General features: G+C 43.8%; 1 protein-coding gene across 1 annotated transcript in view; it reads right to left on the bottom strand.

Moving 5' to 3' along the window:
- Positions 1-15,579, bottom strand: part of LOC311100464 (zinc finger matrin-type protein 4-like) — a gene marked incomplete at both ends in the record, with an annotated part of 55,335 nt that overhangs the window by 23,596 nt on the left and 16,160 nt on the right. The window contains one exon of the mRNA XM_084141384.1: positions 12,104-12,281. Within this exon, the coding sequence (XP_083997510.1) occupies positions 12,104-12,281 (178 nt within the window). The remainder of the gene's footprint in view (positions 1-12,103; positions 12,282-15,579) is intronic.

Below are 15,579 nucleotides of genomic sequence, written 5' to 3'. Positions count from 1 at the left end.
AGGTCTTTCCTTGCAGCACATGACCATATGACTGGACAATAATCAAGATAAGATAAAAACTAGAGCCTGCAGGACTTGATTGTGTGGTGTCAAAAAAGCAGATAATCTCTTTATCACGGACAGACCTCTCCCCATCTTTACAACCATTGAATCTATATGTTATGACCATGATAGTTTACAATCTAAGGCAACGCCAAGTAATTTAGTCTCCTCAACTTGTTCAACAGCCACACCATTCATTACCAGATTCAGCTGAGGTCTAGAACTTAGGGAATGATTTGTACCAAATACAATGCTCTTAGTTTTAGAGATGTTCAGGAGCAGTTTATTAGTGGCCACCCATTCCAAAACAGACTGCAACACTTTGTTAAGGGTTTCGGTGACTTCATTAGCTGTGGTTGCTGATGCGTATACGGTTGAATCATCAGCATACATGGACACATGCTTTGTGTAATGCCAGTGGCAGGTCATTGGTGGGTCTAGGGTGTTGGGTAAGGTCGAGTGATATGATCCTTAACTAGCCTTTCAAAGCACTTCATGACATGACTTTATGACAGAAGTGAGTGCTACGGGGCGATAGTCATTTAGTTCAGTTACCTTCGCTTCTTGGGTACAGATAAATGGTGGACATCTTGAAGCAAGTGGGGACAGCAGACTGGGATAGGGAGAGATTGAATATGTCCATAAACACTCCAGCCAGCTGGTCTGCACATGCTCTGAGGACGCGGCTAGGGATGTCGTCTGGGCCGGCAGCCTTGCGAGAGTTAACACGCTTAAATGTCTTACTCACATCGGCCACGGAGAACGAGTGCGCGTGTATGACTGTGTGCTTGACCTTGGTGGTTAGCAGGGATTATGTTGGCTTGTTAGGAGCAAAATGGAATCCAATAGAAGTATTGAACAGTTTGGGGTTGAGGGCTGGTTTCTAATATGAGCTATGGATGGGCCGAATGAACTGAACACACGCACACACCCACACAAACACACATGAACACACGCGCTCCGCCCCACGCACGTACACACACACACACAGACACGCACGCACCCACTGTCTAGAAAAGCTGTCTGATAGTGACTTTGAATTAGTGGAGAATACTGCTTAGGTAAACCTATTATCAATCAATGTCTATGTTGAATCAGTCAGTAAATTAAGCCCTAAATTTACATTATGGGCGATTCAATGCGAGGATAGCCCAAAAATATGTTAGACTTAAAAAAAAAAACTTTTGTATCAAATCAAGTTGAAAGTGGCCATTTTAGGCCCTTTTTAGCAGCCAGGTCACACTAGATCAACTTCAGTATACAATGTCTGTCCAGGTCCTCAAGTCGTCAGATGATGCCTTCAATCCCCTGTTCACTAGGGGCAACATGAGTGCCTATTATCATCTAAGAGGCTCACGGCTTGCTAGGGCGTTATGGCTCCCAGGATCGCAGGTTCAATCCCAGTGCTAAGCACTCAATTAAATGTTTGCTGTTTTAACCCTATCCCAAACACATTTTCCAGTAATATTCTTATAATGTAACTGAATGTATCTAGAGTATTTTCAGATTTCGTTATCAACAATTGCGGTGAAAAGTACACTGAATTTCAAATGCTAAAAAAAATGAACAGTGTAATGTTTGGATTTAGTCTTGTGTCAGGTGAACTGTTGTGTCCTCAACTTTGGTCTAATAATTTTTCCATAATCTCCAAACTGTCCCCTTTCAATTGCTACCATGCTTAGGCATTTCATATTTCTTCTGTAAGAAACATTTCAATTTAGCCCTATCCATATAGGCCAATTCTCACGAGTGTAAAGTGTTAACGATTCGGAATTAATGTCTAAACTTAACCGTCTAAATTGTACGTTTACGTTGTAACTCCCGAGTGGCGCAGTGGTCTAAGGCACTGCATTGCAGTGCTAGCTGTGCCACTAGAGATCCTGGTTAGAATCCAGGCTCTGTCATAGCCAGCCGTGACCGGGAGACCCATGGGGCGGCGCACAATTGGTCCAGGGCAAGGGAGGGAATGGCCGGCAGGGATGTAGCTCAGTTGGTAGAGCATGGCGTTTGCAACGCCAGGGTTGTGGGTTTGATTCCCATGGGGGGCCAATAATAAATAATGTATGCACTCACTAACTGTAAGTCGCTCTGGATAAGAGCGTCTGTAAAATGAATACTTAGATCTTGTTGCTTTTTAGACATATACATGCCTCCTGTATGATCCGAGAAACGTACATGATACAGACAACATATTGGTTTCATTAGACTACATATAGTGTGCTATAACATGTGGAGTGTGTCTAGATTGTAGGCCTAAAATGTCCACTTTCATCATGACTTTATAAGAAATAGTTTGTGATACAAATGTAAAAAGCATGTCAAACATCCTTTGTCCCAATTCAGTTTTTTTGTGAGAATTGCCAGAACAATTTGAGATACCAAAAATATTGTTGGGCTATACTGGCATGCAATCACCCGTATACTGTATACTGTAGCAAACACACATTTGGTATTTTAATGGGTTCAAGCAGCAAAGCTGGGTAAAACCCTATTGTATATGTTGTCATTCATTATTCTGGTTCTCTGTGGTTTTAATGAAAAATGCTAATTCCTGTGTAAGGTCTAGGACGGTGCAACTTGGCATGGTGGTAAAGGCCCATGGGCCACACCCTCTCATGCAATGCAATGCCAATTGGCCAGACTTTGAAAGGTCTCACCACCCCTCACCCCGTTTGACCTAGATTCATGAAATTAGGTACATAGGTCTCCTCACAAGGCACAACTTTGGTGACATGTTTATATCTCTTGATCTGTTTGATTTGAAATGTGGCACACATGCTCTGGGATGTGAGTCTAGCCAACCTGTAGAGTATGGTTCAGTTTGGCCGCATGGTGGTGCTGTTTAACAGAGAGAAAGAAAATCATACAAGCTTATTGGCTTGTAGCGGCCATGTTGTTTGAGCTAGACTCTTGGGAAATATTGTTTAATAGACGTTTAAAGTACTCAACATCATTAAAAAGTGTCCAAAATACATCAAAAGCATATTGCATGGTTTGATTTTGAGTTCTGATATTTGGCAAGCGTGGTAAAGAGTACAGAATTAGCTCATCTTAGGGTGTTGTGTCCAATTTGTCCTGATGGTGGCACTGTGGGGCCATAGCTTGAACCCCGCAATGGCTGCTTGCAGCTATATTTCAATCTGTCTTAATTTTTTTCTAGCAATGAATTTGCTACTGCTACTGAATGTTTGAAGAGGATTTACTTCCAATGCTCATGCTACATTGTTTTACCTTCCTCAGTTGTATGATTGTAAGCCACTCTGGATAAGAGTGTCTATTGAATGATTGAAATATAATTACGGAATATAAATAAATACAAAACATTAAGAACAGCTGCTCTTTCCATGACACAGACTGACCAGGTGAAAGCTTTGATCCCTTAATGATGTCACTTGTTAAATTAACTTCAATCAGTGTAGATGAAGGGGAGGAGACAGGTTAAATAAGGATTTTTAAGCCTAGAGACAATTGAGACATGGATTGTGCATGTGTGCCATTTAGAGGGTGAATGGGCAGGAAAAAAGATTTAAGTGCCTTTGAACGGGGTATGGTAGTAGCTACCAGGCACATCAGTTTGTGTCAAGAACTGCAACGCTGCTGGGTTTTTCACACTCAACAGTTTCCCGTGTGTATCAAGAATGGTCCGCCACCCAAAGAACATCCAGCCAACTTGACACAACTGTGGGAAGCATCGGAGTCAACATGGGCCAGCATCCCTGTCGAATGCTTTCGACACCTTGTAGAGTCCATGCTCTGACGAATTGTAGCTGTTCTGAGGGCAAAACAGTTCTGAACTGGTTCCAACCCCCCAAAAATTCCTTTCTTTCTTTTTAAACCTCTGAAATATACATTTGTTTTACATTTAGCTCAACATTAAACTACTTCACCAATCAATGCATATAGAGTAGCTTGCTGTGGAGTGGGCAAGCGATTTAATCTGTATAGGAAAGTTGTTAAGAGCAAATTGTATTTTGCCGTAACAGCATGGTTTAATCATAATGAAAGACGCGAGAAGCAACTGACATTTTTAGGTTGAGGAAAGAGTGAGAGAGGATGGAGGAAGCTTGCCTTGAAGAGCTGGGCATCTTGTTATGACATGCATTATCTGAATAAGGCCCACAGAATTATACCAAACGGAGGAGCGGCTTCAATGGAGGAACTTTGAATGTCTTTGAACTTCTGAGTTGGTTTAATGTCGGAACAGAGCAAACATTAGCTAGCTAGCAAGCTTGTGTGTGCAGAGGCACTAGAATTAAAAACACGTCTTACCTTTTTGTAGTTAATAAACGTGATAGCTATAGTATCCTTAACTAGCATTGAAAAAGTCATTTCATTCTTCTCTAATTAAACGTCTCTCCCTAATTTCTGAATTACGCTGGTAACGTCATCAGTAGGCTAAAGTAACCTATACTTCAGAGGGGAGGGGCAGGTAGCGTACACACTCATGCACAACCACTGGCAAATATTTCCAGCTTGCAGGCAGACGCTGGAATACGTTTTTGAGTGACAGAGTGAGGGCTTTGCATAGGCGCTTTGCTGCGTTTTTTTGTGGGAAGAAAATGTCCGGAATGTAAAATTACTTTGTTAACCGGTTCCCATGCTTTTAAAATAACGGTTCTGTTCCGGAACAGTATAGATCACTTTCATTTTTGGTTCGGGTTCTGTTTCTCAAATAATTTAGTTATTTCCCCATTTTCTGTTCTGTTCCCTGAACCGGTTCCAACCCTTGGTCCCTAATGGCACCCTATTTCCTATATAGGCCTATGAGCCCTGGTCAAAAGTAGTGCACTATATAGGGAATAGGGTGCCATTTGGGAATCAACCATAGTCTCATGAGACTGAGTTGAACACACAGCTGTTTCAGGATTAAACAGTGTTGAGAGGGTCTGTCCACTATGTGGTCCAATATGGCCCAGCCCAGCTCTGGCCTGGCAGAGGGTTACCCTATGGCTACTGTCCAGGCCCAGGTTTTTGTGAGAGCGAGTGTTTTAACGATCCATCATTCCTTTGTGTCTGTGTCACAGGAAGTTGGTGGCACCTTAATTGTGGAGGACGGGCTCGTGGTAATGGCTGGAGTGGAATGGTATCAAATATATCAAACACAAGATTTCCATTAGGCTTGGGCGGTATACCGTATATACCCCTCAAACTCAACTCTGGACATCAAAGCCAGTTCCACTGTGTTTTTTCATTGTTGCCCTCTAATCAGGGAGTGATTTAGACCTGGGACACCAGGTTGGTGCAATTAACTATCAGGTAAAACAACAAAACTTCAGGCTCCGGACCTCGTAGGGTAAGAGTTGAATACCCCTGGTATACAGTATACCGTATAGCGGGGTATTTGGAAAAAGCCAAGGGATGGTTTTTCAATACCCTCAATACGTCAATTATTTCTTTGAAGTTTTTCAATAATTGTGAATATTTGTAGACACTTTTTAAGTTAATACCTGCAGTCAACTTGTGCAATATGTTAGGCGAAAGCGGGAGCTTGTGAGTCCATAGCGTTCTATATTGGCGAGCCTCTGTTGTGTGGCGCACATGAGGTGATGAAGTTACACTTGTATGCAATTCACTACTAAATGTTTGCCTTCAGATATCTTATAATGGCTTTCTGCCAGAGGTCAAAGAGCTCTGTTATTTTAGTTATTTTTTGTCCTCCGTTCTCCTCCCCTCTGCTCCATGTACACATGCTGATCTTCCTTCAGAAAAGCATGTGTCACAACATTGTTCATTTGCACAATTCTCCCTTTCACTTTTGCCTGTAAATGTCCACACTCACCAAAAATGACATTCGGTAGCTGCTAGCTATGCTTCTATAACTTTATCAGCTGGATTTGCCTGTCTTTGCAATGAGTTTATGTTGGTTTTTGCTCGTTAGCATTTAGTTAACAGCGTCAGTGTGATTTCGCAATTATTTGTGAAAATGTTGTTCGCATTATGGTAATAGAGGCCCAACTGGCTTTTTTTGCATTTTTATCGCCCCCCTTGTATGCTATGCTGGAAATACCGTAAATCCCGAAGTGGCATAACGGTATGGATACTGCCCAAGCCTAGTTTCCATGTGTGTGTGGTGTGAGAGAGAGAAAGCGAGAGAGTGAAAGACAGAAAGAAAGCGAGAGAAAGTGAGAGAGAAAGCATGAGTGAAAGCGAAAGAGAGCAAAAGTGAAATAGAGTGAAAGTGAAAGAGAGAGAGAAAGAGATTGTAGTTGAAAGGCTGCCCAAGCTGTTGGGCATGGAGAGTGAAGAATGCTGTTTCCCCATGGGTATTGGGGATTAAAGCTTTCCTCAGCCAATAGATTGTATGTCATGCTATCATATGGATGTTGTTGCAAAGTTGCATGCATATGTGAATGGCAAGGACAAACCTTAAACCATCCAGAGAACAGTGTACAACAGTATATTGTACACTACAGCACTCTGTTATTCTGGCACATAGGTAGACAAATGGGCAAGTTCCAGTAAAGCTGTTGGCTGTGTCATTTAGGACCTTGGTCTGATGTACAGTGGGGGAAAAAAGTATTTAGTCAGCCACCAATTGTGCAAGTTCTCCCACTTAAAAAGATGAGAGAGGCCTGTAATTTTCATCATAGGAACACTTCAACTATGACAGACAAAATGAGAATTTTTTTTCCAGAAAATCACATTGTAGGATTTTTAATGAATTTATTTGCAAATTATGGTGGAAAATAAGTATTTGGTCAATAACAAAAGTTTCTCAATACTTTGTTATATACCCTTTGTTGGCAATGACACAGGTCAAACGTTTTCTGTAAGTCTTCACAAGGTTTTCACACACTGTTGCTGGTATTTTGGCCCATTCCTCCATGCAGATCTCCTCTAGAGCAGTGATGTTTTGGGGCTGTCGCTGGGCAACACGGACTTTCAACTCCCTCCAAAGAGTTTCTATGGGGTTGAGATCTGGAGACTGGCTAGGCCACTCCAGGACCTTGAAATGCTTCTTACGAAGCCACTCCTTCGTTGCCCGGGCGGTGTGTTTGGGATCATTGTCATGCTGAAAATCGCAAAAGTCTTGGTTTCTTGCACATAAATATCAGAAGTCTACTTCCTAAGTTTGAGTTATTCACTGCGTTAGCACACTCTGCCAACCCTGATGTTCTAGCAGTGTCTGAATCCTGGCTCAGGAAGGCCACCAAAAATTCTGAAATTTCCATCCCCAACTATAACATTTTCCGTCTAGATAGAACTGCCAAAGGGGGTGGAGTTGCAATCTACTGTAGAGATAGCCTGCAGAGCTCTATCATACTATCCAGGTCTGTGCCCAAACAGTTTGAGCTTCTACTTCTAAAAATCCACCTTTCCAGAAATAAGTCTCTCACTGTTGCCGCTTGCTACAGACCCCCCTCAGCCCCCAGCTGTGCCCTGGACACCATATGTGAATGGATTGCCCCCCATTTATCCTCAGAGTTTGTACTGCTTGGTGACCTAAATTGGGATATGCTTAATACCCCAGCCATCCTACAATCCAAGCTAGATGCCCTCAACCTCACGCAAATTATCAACGAACCTACCAGGTACAACCCTAAATCCGTAAACATGGGTACCCTCATAGATATCATCCTGACTAACATACCCTCTAAATACACCTCAGCTGTCTTCAACCAGGATCTCAGCGATCACTGCCTTATTGCCTGCGTCCGTAACGGGTCCGCGGTCAAACGACCACCCCTCATCACTGTCAAACGCTCCCTAAAACACTTTAGCGAGGAGGCCTTCCTAATTGACCTGGCCCAGGTATCCTGGATGGATATAGATCTCATTCCGTCAGTAGAGGATGCCTGGTTGTTCCTTAAAAGTAATTTCCTCTCAATCTTAAATAAACATGCCCCATTCAAAAAATACAGAACTAAGAACCGATATAGCCCCTGGTTCTCCTCAGACTTGACTGCCCTTGACCAGCACAAAAACATCCTGTGGCGTACAGCATTAGCATCAAATAGCCGCCGCGATATGCAACTTTTCAGGGAAGTTAGGAACCAATATACACAAGCAGTCAGGAAAGCAAAGGCTAACTTTTTCAAACAGAAATTTGCATCCTGTAGCACTAACTCCAAAAAGTTTTGGGACACTGTAAAGTCCATGGAGAATAAGAGCACTTCCTCCCAGCTACCCACTGCACTGAGGCTAGGAAACACTATCACCACCGATAAATCTACAATAATCGAGAATTTCAACAAGCATTTTGCTACAGCTGGCCATGCTTTCCATCTGGCTACCACTAACCCGGCCACCAACTCTGCACCCTCTGCTGCAACTTGCCCATGCCCCCCCCGCTTCTCCTTCACACAAATTCAGACAGCTGATGTTTTGAAAGCGCTGCAAAATCTGGACCCCTACAAATCAGCTGGGCTAGACAATCTGGACCCTTTCTTTCTAAAACTAGCCGCCGAAATTGTCGCAACCCCTATTACTAGTCTGTTCAACCTCTCTTTCATAACGTCTGAGATCCCCAGAGATTGGAAAGCTGCCGCGGTCATCCCCCTCTTCAAAGGGGGTGACACTCTAGATCCAAACTAATACAGACCTATATCCATCCTGCCCTGCCTTTCGAAAGTATTCGAAAGCCAAGTTAACAAACAGATCATCGACCATTTCGAATACCACCGTACCTTCTCCGCTATGCAATCCGGTTTCCGAGCTGGTCACGGGTGCACTTCAGCCACGCTCAAGGTCCTAAACGATATTATAACCGCGATTGATAATAGACAGTACTGTGCAGCCGTCTTCATCGACCTGGCCAAGGCTTTCGACTCTGTCAACCACCGCATTCTTATTGGCAGACTAAATAGCCTTGGTTTCTCAAATGACTGCCTCGCCTGGTTCACCAACTACTTCTCAGATAGAGTTCAGTGTGTCACATCGGAGGGCCTGTTGTCTGGACCTATGGCAGTCTCTATGGGGGTGCCACAGGGTTCAATTCTTGGGCCGACACTTTTCTCCGTGTATATCAATGATGTCGCTCTTGCTGCTGGTGACTCTCAGATCCACCTCTACGCAGACGACACCATTTTGTATACATCTGGCCCTTCATTGGACACTGTGTTAACAAACCTCCAAACGAGCTTCAATGCCATACAACAATCCTTCAGTAGCCTTCAACTGCTCTTAAACACTAGTAAAACTAAATGCATGCTTTTCAATCGAACGCTGCTGGCACCCGCCCACCCGACTAGAATCACCACTCTCGACGGGTCTGACCTAGAGTATGTGGACAACTACAAATACCTAGGTGTCTGGTTAGACTGTAAACTCAACTTCCAGACTCACATAAAGAATCTCCAATCCAAAGTTAAATCTAGAATCGGCTTCCTATTTCGCAACAAAGCCTCCTTCACTCATGCTGCCAAACATGCCCTCGTAAAACTGACTATTCTACCGATCCTTGACTTCGGCGATGTCATTTACAAAATAGCCTCCAACACTCTACTCAGCAAATTGGATGTAGTCTATCACAGTGCCATCCGTTTTGTCTCCAAAGCCCCATACACTACCCACCACTGTGACCTGTACGCTCTTGTTGGCTGGTCCTCACTACATGTTCGTCGTCAAACCCACTGGCTCCAGGCCATCTATAAATCACTGCTAGACAAATCCCCGCCTTATCTTAGCTCATTGGTCACCATAGCAGCACCCACCCGTAGTCTGCGCTCCAGCAGGTATATCTCACTGGTCATTCCCAAAGCCAACACCTCCTTTGGCCGCCATTCCTTCCAGTTCTCTGCTGCCAATGACTGGAACGAATTGCAAAAATCTCTGAAGCTGGAGACTCTTATCTCCCTCAATAACTTTAAGCATCAGTTGTCAGAGCACCTTACCGATCACTGCACCTGTACACAGCCCATCTGAAATTAGCCCACCCAACTACCTCATCCCTATATTGTTATTTATTTTGCTCTTTTGCACCCCAGTATCTCTATTTGCACATAATCTCTTGCACATCTAGCATTCCAGTGTTAATACTATTGTAATTATTCTGCACTATAGCCTATTTATTGCCTTACCTCCATAACTTGCTACATTTGCACACACTGTATATATATTTTCTGTTGTATTTCTGACTTTATGTTTTTTTACCCCATATGTAACTCTGTGTTGTTTTTATTGCACTACTTTGCTTTATCTTGGCCAGGTCGCAGTTGTAAATGAGAACCTGTTCTCAACTGGCTTACCTGGTTAAATAAAGGTGAAATAAAAGAAAAAAAAAAGAAAAAAAAAGAAAGACCCAGCCACGTTTCATCTTCAATGCCCTTGCTGATGGAAGGAGGTTTTCACTCAAAATCTCACGATACATGGCCCCATTCATTCTTTCCTTTACACGGATCAGTCGACCTGGTCCCTTTGCAGAAAAACAGCCCCAAAGCATGATGTTTCCACCCCCATGCTTCACAGTAGGTATGGTGTTCTTTGGATGCAACTCAGCATTCTTTGTCCTCCAAACACGACGAGTTGAGTTTTGGTTTCATCTGACCATATGACATTCTCCCAATCCTCTTCTGGATCATCCAAATGCACTCTAGCAAACTACAGATGGGCCTGGACATGTACTGGCTTAAGCAGGGGGACATGTCTGGCAATGCAGGATTTGAGTCCCTGGCGGCGTAGTGTGTTACTGATGGTAGGCTTTGTTACTTTGGTCCCAGCTCTCTGCAGGTCATTCACTAGGTCCCCCTGTGTGGTTCTAGGATTTTTGCTCACCGCTCTTGTGATCATTTTGACCCCACGGGGTGAGATCTTGCGTGGAGCCCCAGATCGAGGGAGATTATCAGTGGTATTGTATGTCTTCCATTTCCTAATAATTGCTCCCACAGTTGATTTCTTCAAACCAAGCTGCTTACCTATTGCAGATTCAGTCTTCCCAACCTGGTGCAGGTCTACAATGTTGTTTCTGGTGTCCTTTGACAGCTCTTTGGTCTTGGCCATAGTGGAGTTTGGAGTGTGACTGTTTGAAGTTGTGGACAGGTGACTTTTATACTGATAACAAGTTCAAACAGGTGCCATTAATACAGGTAACGAGTGGAGGACAGAGGAGCCTCTTAAAGAAGAAGTTACAGGTCTGTGAGAGCCAGAAATCTTGCTTGTTTGTAGGTGACCAAATACTTATTTTCCACCATAATTTGCAAATAAATTCATAAAAAATCCTACAATGTAATTTTCTGGATTTTTTTTCTAAATTTGTCTGTCATAGTTGACGTGTACCTATGATGAAAATTACAGGCCTCTCTCATCTTTTTAAGTGGGAGAACTTGCACAATTGGTGGCTGACTAAATACTTTTTTCCCCCACTGTATGTGTCAACTGGCATGGATTGTGTTTCGTACACATACAAATACACACACACACACACACAAATGCACACACATACACACACACACACACACACACTCACTTGGTTCAGGGATATATGAAAGCTGTTGTTAGAAAACCATGCTGAGGATGTGTGTCCAGGGAAGAGGTCACTTAACGTCGTTACATAAATCCACACACACACACTAAAAGGCATTGTGACATAAATCCACTAGCAGACGGCAGCGGTTTTATAGCAGCCTTATCAATTCAGTAGTAGTTGGTTTGGGGTCAACAGTTCAATCAGTCTATGTGTGTGTGTGTGTGTGTGTGTGTGTGTGTGTGTGTGTGTGTGTGTGGGGGGGGGGGGGGGGTGCAAGCTTGTTTGACTGTGCCTGGTGTGTGTATGAGTTTGTGTGAGTGTATGGGGCACCAGGTAGCCTAGCGGTTAAGAGCATTGGGCCAGCAACTGAAAGGTTGCTTGTCCGAATCCCTGAGCTGACTAGGTGAAAAATTGGTCGATGTGCCCTTGAGCAAGGCACTTACATTTACATTTTTGTCATTTAGCAAATGCTCTTATCCAGAGCGACTTACAGTTAGTGCATTCATCTTAAGATAGCTAGGTGGGACAACCACATATCACAGCCATAGTAAGTAAACATTTTCCTTAATAAAGTAGCTATCAGCAAAGTAAGCGTCTGGTCAAGAGCGTCTGCTAAATGACTAAAATGTAAAATGTGTGCGCAAACGTGTGTGTTACCTGTGGTGGTAGGGCTGTTGGTAGTAGTAGGTAAGCTGGGTGTTTCTCCCAGTACCAGTCGTACTCTCTTGGCGTGTGTCTTGCCCTGGTAGTGAGACTGGGCCACGATGGCCGACGTGAAGAACATATTACATAACGTACAGCACTTATTGCTGTCCACCTCTGTCTCTGCACTGTCCTGAAGGGAGGAGAAGCGAAAGGGATGGAGATCCAGAGAAGAAGGAGGGATAAGAAGAAAGAGAGGAAAACATGTTAGACAGAAGTATTGCACTTATGGCTGTCCACCCCTTGGTCCTAAAGAGAGGAGAGAGGGATGAAGGGGTGATAGTGAGGAGAGGAGAGGAGAGGAGAGGAGAGGAGAGGAGAGGAGAGGAGAGGAGAGGAGAGGAGAGGAGAGGAGAGGAGAGGAGAGGAGAGGAGAGGAGAGGAGAGGAGAGGAGAGGAGAGGAGAGGAGAGGAGAGGAGAGGAAGTGGGTGATAGAGAGGAGAGCCATGAAGAGAAGAATAGGACAAGGGAAGGAAGAGAGAGAGAGCAGAGGAATATACTGTAGGAGGGTAGAAGGTGAAAACAAAACAAAACAAATAAAACTTGGCCCAAACAAGATGGCACCATGAAAGTCAAGACTTTTGCATCTCTGGCTGGCTCTCAGTGCTCTGATCCCCCCCACACAGGACATATCAAATATGAATCTGTTCCAGTGAGACTAGGTCTCAGTCAACACCACTGTTTTATTATTAATGAGCTAGAGTTTGGACACAGCTGAAGATGAAAACACACAAACCACCAGACCGTCTGGGTCTGACTGGGTTTGAACCTGACTAAATTATTCCTCCATGTCTGCCTTTTCACACCTCTCCCTGATTTTCTCACCCTTTCATTTTCTTTTCATGCAGAGTCTCTTTTGGCTCTTTCCCCCCTTGTTCTCTCTCTTCTTCATGTCTACGCATTTCCACACTTGTTCTCGCTCTCTCTCACTCTCTGCTCAGTCTGTTGGCGCAGTTCTCTCTCTCTCTCTCTCTCTCTCTCTCTCTCTCTCTCTCTCTCTCTCTCTCTCTCTCTGTCTGTTTTCTCTCTCTCTCTCTCTCTCTCTCTCTCTCTCTCTCTCTCTCTCTCTCTCTCTCTCTCTCTCTCCCTCCCTCCCTCCCTCCCTCCCTCCCTCCCTCTCGCCAAGGTGTCAAATTGAGTCAGAGGAGAGAAACCTTAGAGGACGATAAAGCGCAATAATATAAATGTGTCTCCCGCGATGGTATGGTACCGTGTGTGTGTGTGTGTCTGCCGCTGTGTCAGTGTGTGTTAACATCAAATACTGTAGAGGATCTGAGAGTTTGGTACACCTCTACCTTCCAGCGCTCTGTTTTCTCTCTCTCCATTCTCAGTCTATCTCACTATCTGATCTTCCTTTTATTTTCTCCCTCACTCCTTTTTTTCTGTCTCTGTTTGTCTCTGTTTATCTCGTCTAATGGGTAAATGGGCACTCTCTCCATCTGTGTCACTGTTTATCTCTGTTTTTGGTGAAGATAGTTTTCTCTCTCTAGGTCCATATCGTTCTCTCTCACACACACACACACTCTCTCTCTATCCTCTCCTATCGGAGGATTTAGCAGATGCTCTTATCCAGAAGTCGGTTCTCTCAGTCTCTCAGTCTCTCTCCCTCTCTCCTAGAGGGGATGAAGTGGGTTCTGTCTCTCCAGTATCAGTCTCAGTGAATCTTGCCTCTTTGGGATGAAATATTTATCTGTATTAGCAGCTCTGCCACCTCTCCATCTAACCCCCCTCACCATCCCTTCATCCCTCTCCTCCTTCTCCCCCGGGTGGTCTCCTGCTGTGATCTTGTTAGAGTTAGCCCCTCTCTGAACCAGACATATTCCTTCCTCTATCTCTGTCCCTTTCTCTTTCATTCTCCCTCTGTCTCTCCCTTTCTCTCTTATTCTCCCTCTATCTGTCTGTCCCTTTCTCTCTTATTCTCCCTCTATCTATCTGTCTGTCCCTTTACCTGTCTTAGTCTTTCTCCTTTACTGTCTCTCTCTGATCGTTTGCTTTGGTCTTCCTTCCCTGTATGTGTCCTACAGAGTGACAACTACGGTACCTCTGAGTATTAGTTTGTGCATAATGACTTGAATGTGTGTGTTGGTGTCCTTCAAATCATTCACAAACTGTATCAAAACAAAACAGACTGTGTTTTTATATCATTATTTCTGGGTTTATCACGGGAGCTCTAGTCCTCATGAGGATGGTTCATTGTGTGTGTGTGTGTGTGTGTGTGGATGTGTGTGTGTGTGTGTGTGTGTGTGTGTGTGTGTGTGTGTGTGTGTATGTGTGTGTGGGGATGTGGATAGCTCTTTCAGCTTTCTGCTATCCCTCCCCTCTTTATCCCTGCTTCCTCTCCTCTCTAAAAGTGTCCCCTCTTCAGGGGTTTCTTCTCTCTTTTAGCTTCCCGCTCTCATTTGATCAATTCCCGCTCCTCTACATGATGGTCCCAGCCTCCTGTGGCTTTGAGACAACCCATACAGAGATACTGTCAATGATATGTGACATTTTAGAAACAAAATAGTTCCGAATGAGTGAAAATAAGTGTATTAAACTAAAGTCGGGAAGACAACTGTGAATTTGTTTATTTGCGATTGTTTATCTATTTGTTATTTGTATATTTACGACTGTAACAGCTAAAGGGGATCCCAAAAAAGGAATAAAAAATATATGCAACTAGACAACTATGATGTTAGAGTATAATGAGTTCAACCGGATAAACCACACACACACACACCTGATATACACTATAAACGCTGCTGTGGAAGGCAGGAGTGTCATTCATTATTTGGAACAGATGAAATCCAGCAGGAGTGGTCTCATATCCTTCCTGTCTAAGCAGAGAAGTTCTGTACTTGTGGCGGAAAACCAAAATAAACACGAGAGAGAACGGAGAGCCGTTACTCCCTGCGGTGGTCCATATGGGATTGAAGTCTTGTTAGGAAAGGTTTTTGACAATGAGGTGTTTGTTTGTGTGTGTGTGTGTGTGTGTGTGTGTGTTTGTGTGTACGTGCGTGCGTGTTTGTGTGCGTGCATGTCATTTTTGTGACATCTGAATAACTGACAGCTCATTATTGTTGTTCCTGGAGGAATGTCTTGACTGACACTAGGACTGGTTTTACTGAAATCTCTCACTCCCCCTTTTCTCTCTCACTCTCTCTATCACGCAGCCAACGTAACTCTTTTGTTCCTGTGCCTGTCCCACACTCTCAATCACTTTTCCTGTCTTTATCTTGTTTTTCTCTGTCAGACAAACATCTGGTGAGACTCATTTACATGTGACCTATTTGTGTGTACGTGTGTGTGTGTATCTGTACACAAACAGTGTGATGTCTGTATATGTGTGTGTGTGTGTGTATCTGTACACAAACAGTGTGATGTCTGTATATGTGTGTGTGTGTGTGTGTGTATCTGTACACAAACAGCGTGATTTCTGTATATGTGTGTG

The sequence above is a fragment of the Coregonus lavaretus genome, assembly GCF_964263955.1.
Source record: "Coregonus lavaretus genome assembly, chromosome: 25".
NCBI classification, from domain to species: Eukaryota; Metazoa; Chordata; class Actinopteri; order Salmoniformes; family Salmonidae; genus Coregonus; species Coregonus lavaretus.
The sequence above is the reverse complement of the archived record's forward strand: the minus strand, read 5'-3'. Positions and strand labels throughout refer to the sequence as shown.